We start from the raw sequence: 8,551 nt of genomic DNA, 5'->3' as shown, positions 1-8,551 counted from the left end.
TCCTATCAAAGATGAAGGAATGAATAGTTCAACAAAAGAGATTTTAAGACTTTTATCTTATCAAAATGAACGAATGGACAGTTCAAACACAAGAGGCTTTGAGACTTATATCTTATCAAAGATGAAGGAACGGACAGTTTAAAAACAAGATTATTTTAGCATCCAAACTAGTGGATTTCGCAATAATTTTATTCTCTTAATTTTTAATAGGTCAAGAGTTTAAACACCACGAGGATACATTAACGTCTTTAGCTACAAACTGGAGTGTTAACACCTAAGAAGGTTTTGATCCATTTTTCGTAAAAATACCCCTTGTCTAGACTAGGGTTCTGATAAATGATCCGATGAAATTTGTCTTTAGTGCAAAGACTAAAAGACCAGATGTAATTTTTATAAAAATCTTCTAATGAAATAAGAGTTTTCTCTTTCCTAAAATCTATTGCATTTAAGAAAAGTCTACACCACCGAGTTGGGTGTCCGGACATGCTTCTCACCGGAACAAATCTAGCATGGGATATGGCCTCCGCTCATGGATCTGTTGGTGGATGCTTATGTCGTACTTCAGATGGAGCACACATTACATAAGCATTTTTCAACAAAATGGCCTTAGTGTAGACATGTCTCATACATATTTTATAGGAAGATATGCCTTTAGTGCAATTACTAAAGAATATGAACATCTACAACAATCCTAACGAGACTAGGATATTTGCCAAACTAGAAATATCCTAGCATGATTAAAAAAGATTATGCAAAGTCAAATTGCAATAGAGAAATATTATTTTGAAGAACAGATTCAAAAGCCTTCAAGTTTCACACTTAAGAATGTGATTCCTTAGAGGAAACGAGATCCTTGTCAATAAAGTTCGAAAGATCTTGACTTCTTCAATTTATGGGAGATCCTAGCATGACCAAAAATTTACAATTGATTTACCCTAATGGGAAAGGAGTTCTTGACACATGCATTTTTAAAGAGAAATTCTTGATAATATGAATTTAAGAAATCTACAGGATTGTGCATGAAAATGTGACTTCCTAAGAAATAAAAAATTTGAAACTTGGATTCAAGAGAAATATGAAACTATGTACATGACAATGTGAATTTTTATAAAAAAAAAGGAAGATTCTTGACAAACAGATTTAAAGATATCTTGTAACAATGCGCATGAAGATGCATTTTTCAAGAAAATTTTTTTTGACAAGTGGATTAAGAAACACTTGAGGAATGATGTGCATGAAGATTCAACTTTATGGAACAAAAAGGATTCTTGATGAGCGGGTTCAAGAACACTTGAGGATTCATACACATGAAGATGCGACTTTCTGGAAAAATAAAATTCTTGACAAACGGGTTTAAGAACTCTTGATGAATTTTGATTCCGGAAATTACTAGTTAAATTAGAAATTACTACTCTAGTCCTAGGGGTGGGAAAAATAACCGATATTATATGTATATCAAAAATAACGATTTTTAAGGTATACCGAAAAAGATGTAAGATATGGTACCGATAACGAAATTATTTGTATCGTAAAGGTAAGAGATTTTCAAAATTTTGATATATCGAGATATATCAAAATACCAAAATACCAAAATAGTATTTTAAATTAATATATATAATACTTATAAGGAAATAAATATATTTAATATTAATTTAATTATAAAAATATAATTTTAAGAAATCAAATCAAAATATAATTTTTATTCAATATATGTTATCTTAGACAATAAAATTAAAAAAAGATCCAACGAAACTTGTAATCTCTTGGAACGGTGTAAATGAATGAAACTAAGTACCAAATTCTTTCAATTATTGTCAAAAAATATGTTTGCAATCACATGTTCAACGGTTGTTAGTGAGTCTGTTTTAGCTTGGATAAAAGAAGAGTTGATATTTTTAGGAGCAATTTTAGTCTTCAAATGGTGGAGGCATTTGTGTGATTATTTGCGAATAGAAAATGAATTCAAATTAGGAAAAGATCCTACATGTGATAAATTTGAATTTTTCAATGAAAATTAACAATTAAAGAGTGAGAGATTTTTATAAATTAAGTCTAAATTAACTAACATTTATTATTATTATCTAACATCAATTATATTATCAATTTATAAAAAATAAATACACATACAAATGTGATTGAAGACAATTTTGAATCTCCCTCTTTCGTATCCACTTTAGTCTAATTTAAATGAACAAATTCCAAACTGACTTGGTTTTCTGTTCAACTTCTCAAACCAACCTACTTTATTTATTCATTCTCAAACAAACCTTATTTTTCTTTTAAACTAAGTTTTTAAAGTTTCATCCAATATTTTATAAATGATTCATTTATATATAATGACAAAAACATTACAAAAACACGATCATTTTAGAAACAATAATAACATAAGGCACAAATGTTTATCAACGAACGAACCTAACTTAAAATATAGTGTTAATAATTTTAGAGATGCTCAAAAACATTTGAGAAAGAAGAAAAACCAACGAGGTCAAAATCAGCGTATTTAAACTGAGATGGATAACTCACGAAAATCATACTTGGTGGGAGATGCGATCAAGAAGGTTATAGACGTAGCCGAATGATAATTGTAATCAATTTTATGAATTATTAAATTATTATATTGTTGTGGTTAAGATATTTTGAATTTGATAGTATTTTTTAATTGTTTATGAGAATGATAAAGTAAATACTTATTATACTATATTCTATATATAATAATTGAAATGTAAATATATATTAAATTTATAAAAATAATAATTTAAAACATATATCAAACTTTAAATAATTAAATTTATAAAAATTATAATTTAAAATATATATATAATCGATAAAATAAATTAAATATATATCAAAATATACATAATTAAATTTATAAAAAAAATATTAATTTAAATATTATAATAAAAATAATAATTTAAATATATATTTAATAAGGGTTTTACCATTTTGTATTCACCGTATCAATTAGGGTTTTATCACTCCTCTATTAATAATTCAATTGTTCTCTTATCTTTTCTTCGTTTTTAATTCTAGTTCTCTTGTTCATTTAATTTTAAAATATATACATAATTCTTGTTTAAGGTATATAATTGATATTTGAGTGACGTTCTTGAATATATGGTGAAAACATGTATCAACGGATAGTTTAATGATATTTGTAACCGCAGTCATGCGCAGGAATGAATAAAGTGTGGTGAGTTGTCAAAATAATTTTTCTCAAATTCTTTATGCCGAAGAATAGATTTATGAGATATAAATATTTTTTCGGGTTAACGATACGCTTGAAAAAGACTAGGTGCATCTTGCGACAACTCACATGAGGGAAAAAACACTATGATGTATTAGGAAACATATGTTAATGAAAACTCTCAACAAAGGATTTACGTGGAAAAAGATAAAATAACTATTGCGACGTGAGTTTGGGTCATATGCAAGGGACGATCCACAATATATACAAAAGAAAGTGCAGCCAAATATATCGGAGTTTATCGCGTAATAGTGTCAATAAATAACCGACTTGTTAAAATATGGAGGATCGCTGATTAAAACAAAAGATATAAACAAAACGGCGATAAAAAATAACAAGGCAAAAGTGAAAAAGCGATCATCAAAAATTGATATTCGAATACGAGTTATTGGAAGATGACGAGAAACATGTAGAAAATGTAGGACAATTGACACATTTCCCATTGACACATTCACAATCGACACATTCATCATTGACACATTCGTATCTAAACAAAAACGAAATCCCTTTTGATGACGATTGTTTTAAAGTGGAAGACGCGCCTTATGTCAACAAGTTTTGTTATGGAAAAAAGTGGAGACTCCACATACTCATGATACAAAACACGACAATCTCGGTTTCGATGATGAAATTTACGATAATGCAATTTGAAAACCACATAATGTAGAGTTTTGTAATTGTTCTTTTTGTTTACAATTGGGAAATCTTTTAAGACAGTTTGAAGGGTTTGAAGAACCACCAAATAGTCTATGGAAACAATTTGAGAAATTTATATGGTTCGAAGAACAACCAAATGCTTGGGAGTTTCAGCTAAACCTTCGTTTATTGTCTTCATGGGAGAATGAATCTTGGTTAGTATCTGAATTTCCAAAACTTGGGTTAGTTAGAAATAAGTCGACTTCTTTTACATGTGTTTTTTGTGATCGAATAAATGTTGGATGGGAGGGTAATGATACAAAAGATTGTGATAGTTAAGTTTCTTAACCCTAAATAATATGAAGAGAATAAATAATTATCAATATAGGAATAAATAATTATTAATATGGAAATAAATAATTATTGATAAGGAAGTATCCGAAAAGGTGAGATTGTTGGGGAAATTGATTATGATAGCTGGAAGAGCGTAAAAAATAAAAAGATCCTGATTTGCAGAAACACACAAAAAAACATTATTGGAGAAATCTTTCAAAATCAACTTCTTTCAATCTTCTTAATTTTAACTATCGTCTATCAATTCAATTGTTCTCTTTCTTAATTCTAGGTCTCTTGATCATGTAATTTCTAAATATATACCAAATTCTAGTTTAAGGTATATTAGAACACTTCTTCATAATTGTACATAAAATCTTAAGTTAGCTAGGCTCTTGAATATTAATGACATTTAAAGGCGTCTTGCTTCTGTGAAGGAGGGGATAAAGTTGTTTAAAACAAACCAATGTCAAAATCACTTCCATTGCTATTCACTAAGCAGGCAGACAATAAATGTCAAAATCAGTTATCTTATTACAATTTCTCTAATAACAACAATAATTATTTCTTTTCTTTTCCACTTCACAGACACATTGAACAAGATGGATCCCTTATTGATAAAAAAATCTCACTCGGACCAAACGGTTGCAAACGTACATATGTTTATGGACAAAAGCATATCATAGAGATAAACAATAAAGCTTGAAAATTGTCTCAAAAATCCACAGATTCTATCTCAGACACCCATGAAGGCGCTGCACTGGAGTTCCCAATACTCCTTGGCCTGCTGCAGTCTCTCCGCCTTTTCTGTATGAAGCCTTTCCTTCCAATAGTCCGGGCAACTGTTCAATTGGTAAGAATCAGAATCAATAAATCAAATCAAAGAATTCAATTATTATAATTTCCTACACTAGGCGCACCTTACACTCAACAGAATATTAAGCTCGTCCAAATGCACTGATCCTTCATAAACACCAGCCTGAAGTAATCATAATCAAATACCATTGTTCACCAATGATGCCAAAGAGGATAAATAAAATCAATCCATGTCCATTGATGGATGTTATGAAGGGAAGATAAAAACAAATTTCATTGATAAAACTAGGAAGAATAGGTATGCAACTTTAAAGTTTATTATCTTAAAAAGAATATCAGAAACCACTCTTCAAAGGTGGTTGTTGCAGCTTCCCAAACTTGACTAGCAACAACTATATAGTAGAGGAAGAAAGTTGAAAGCCCTCATGCTTTTTTCCTTCTATCCCATATCAAATTTTAGCATATCATTGTGTTTCAATTTTATCCATTTTACAAGCAATGGCCGGACCTTCAAGTCGGCAAACAGTACTACGAGATAGATACTTTAGAATCATATAAACTAACGACTTCCCACATTAGCTTTTTTTAAGGAAAAAATGTAAAAATAAGCTTTGTTTTCAATTTTGTTAACAAAAATAAATTATTTCATTTTGCTCAAGAACAAATAAAAGAGAGATCAAAGATTTTGAATAATATTGAATTGAAAGCACAAACAGATAGAATATTGGTGCACCAGTTCCTGAAAGAAAAAGTAACTTACTTCTCTGCAAAGAGGGCATTTTTCCTTATGGTCCGCAGCCTTCAGTCCATCAACAATGGTAACTGAAGCAGCCTTGCAAGAACACATATAGCAGAAGATATGACCACAGCTGAGAGCCACAGGATCAAACACAGTATCCTGTTTAAAGAACCAATCATACCCACAAATAATAATAATGATCAACAAAAGGGTTGTGGAGCCATATGAAATTGTTTCAACACTAGAAAACCACTTTCTTCATATACACACATGTATATCTCCTTAAGCTATTATATGTATATACAGAATATTTATGAGGTCGAATAATATTTTCAGGATAGGAAAAAGTTTGAAAAGCCATTTTAAAACTTGGTACTGTATTATTATATTTTATAATGTTGAACAACAAAACTGAAAATACAACAACCATTAAGATCTAAACATAATAAACTAGACATACGCAGATAAAATAAACTCACCAAACATATAGAACAAGTCAAGTCAATATCGAGCTTGATGGAATCCAACAGCTGGCAGGATAACGATGGTTTTTGGTCATTGAAAACAAGGGAACAACCTTCAAATAAGGAAGGAAACTTATTTGCCTTGGCCTTTCCCGCCCTTAAGTTAATGTGAAAGGCAATAAGTTCACATAGCCATGGAGATTGAAGGATCTCAATATGCAAGCTCTGGACATGAGACTTAAATGCTTGGCCTTGATTAGAAAAATGGATCTACACAAAAATATGCATCAACCCAAGAAGAAAATATTAAGCAATTTTAATTTCGGGTTAGTACCTTATCGTACTTCTTTAATATTTTTCTAATGGCCATGGCATTAATCATGGCGTATGTAACCAGTGCTTTTCCTTCTTGGACTAGGGTAATATGATTACCATGTGACTTGTCTTTGCACCAAATGAAGTACTTACGAAAGCCAGTAGCTAAATGTACTTCCATCAATTTCTGTGCTCGCTCATTGAAGCAACAGACTACATCAGACATTTCCTTCAGGAGGGAGGGGAAAAAGGTGCCATCACACACTGCAATTAAATGCGCAGATAGATCAATTGATAGATGTGAAATAAATAAACCAATTATCATTATATATTACTAGGGAACTTCAAACTATGGATGAAATCTGCACATATAAAAAGATAACTGGAAACCATTTCCATATTTCTCATATTCCAGTATAGGTACTTTAACAATTGTTAAATTGTGTATTTTGCAATTAAGACAGAATATTTGAGCTACGGGTTGTCACTGTTTTTGCGAGTTTTTATTTCTGAAAAAAACATATCGATTCACCGTCAAGGTAAACTAACATGAGACATGGAAAAGGAGTTTGATTGACTTCAATAGGTAGAATATACGTTGATTAATACATTCTTTACCATAGCTATTAAGTTGGCAGCTTGACCTTAAAAATGTTTAGTTCAGACAACAAACAAGCAAAAAAAAGAAATGGAATTACCAATTCCATCCATCATTGATTGGAAGGAAAACAAGCTCATAAGAAGAAATAGGGCATTGTCGGTCGCCCCCACCTAAACCCTTGAGACTGCTACAAGCATATAAACATAAAAGAAGCGAAAAGGAAATGAAGTAAACATGGAGAAATAAGAAATTTATAGAAAGCGATTAAGCCAATTGATCATGTCCAGATAGAAAAGATGAAGCTATAGAAAATAAGCATACAGAGACAGCGATAGAAAGAAAGACCTGGGCATTGATGAGGGCAAGAAGAGGTGGTCAATTCATTGTGGAAGAGGACAATCTCATCATTACGAGATTGATCAACACCTCTCCGACATTTGTTCAGAATCTTCTTGAGCTTCTTAAATCCAACTCCAGGAAGTTTCTTCAAGTGCTGTTCCTGCATGTACTCCTGGTACTTCTTGCAGAACTTCATCTTAATTCTTCTTCCTGTCTCACAAACAATTGGTCGATGCCCAAGAATATGTCGAATCCAATAACAGTTTCCTTGATCCTCCTATACACCCAATATCAATTGGTCGACGCTCAAGATTCAGCTTTCTTACAATCTCTCTCTCTCTCATATGATAAGCAAAGATCGCTCGGGTTAGTGATCAAACCAAGGCGACACTTTTACAGATGGAATAGGTCAAATTTTGAAATAATCGCTTACGTTCATAACCTTTCAATAGAGAATAGAGATGCGCATTTCCGGGCTAGCTAATCCACCCTATTAGATTTTAAAATTCGTATTTAATTTATGATTATTTTATATCCGCCCTTGAATTATCTCATCATTTGATACTAATCATATTTTATTTTTTAAATGAAACTAATAGGCTTATTTTTGTTTATTATTGTCCAGATAAGATTTATCCTTAAGCAAATTGAAGTCTGCAGAAAAATCAGAACTGGAGATAAAGGATAAATATACACTTTAAAAAGAGAGAAATACTGATTTGAAAACCAAATAAAGATAATTTGATCCAAAAAAATTTGTTTAATGATTTTTTAAAAAGAAAATACATTTTATGATATTCTTATATACATCTACTATTATCATTTTAGTTTCCTCTTTTAATTTGTTATACTAAAATTTTTAATCTCATAAATATACCACCATCATTTTTAAATTCATATTAGGAGAGATTCGAACTCATAATCTTATATATAAAATGTGAAACATTTGACAGTTTAAAATATATATATATATATATATATATATATATATTATCATTTGTTTTAAATACGTGGTTATAATATAAATTTTAAAATAATTAATATAAATTATAAAATGATTA

At 30.3% G+C, this 8,551-nt stretch overlaps 1 protein-coding gene across 1 annotated transcript; it reads right to left on the bottom strand.

The window, feature by feature from the left end:
- Positions 1-4,672: 4,672 nt before the first annotated feature.
- LOC124915433 (probable E3 ubiquitin-protein ligase BAH1-like 1) lies at positions 4,673-7,915 on the bottom strand. Its single transcript, XM_047456182.1, has 6 exons — positions 7,497-7,915; positions 6,570-6,814; positions 6,251-6,505; positions 5,793-5,930; positions 5,137-5,195; positions 4,673-5,058 (listed from the first exon to the last, which is right to left on the bottom strand). The coding sequence occupies exons 1-6, from the start codon at positions 7,684-7,686 to the stop codon at positions 4,953-4,955; spliced, it is 993 nt and encodes a 330-aa protein (XP_047312138.1). The 5' UTR covers positions 7,687-7,915; the 3' UTR covers positions 4,673-4,952.
- Positions 7,916-8,551: the final 636 nt, after the last annotated feature.

Source organism: Impatiens glandulifera, chromosome 1 (assembly GCF_907164915.1).
Source record: "Impatiens glandulifera chromosome 1, dImpGla2.1, whole genome shotgun sequence".
NCBI classification, from domain to species: Eukaryota; Viridiplantae; Streptophyta; class Magnoliopsida; order Ericales; family Balsaminaceae; genus Impatiens; species Impatiens glandulifera.
The sequence above is the reverse complement of the archived record's forward strand: the minus strand, read 5'-3'. Positions and strand labels throughout refer to the sequence as shown.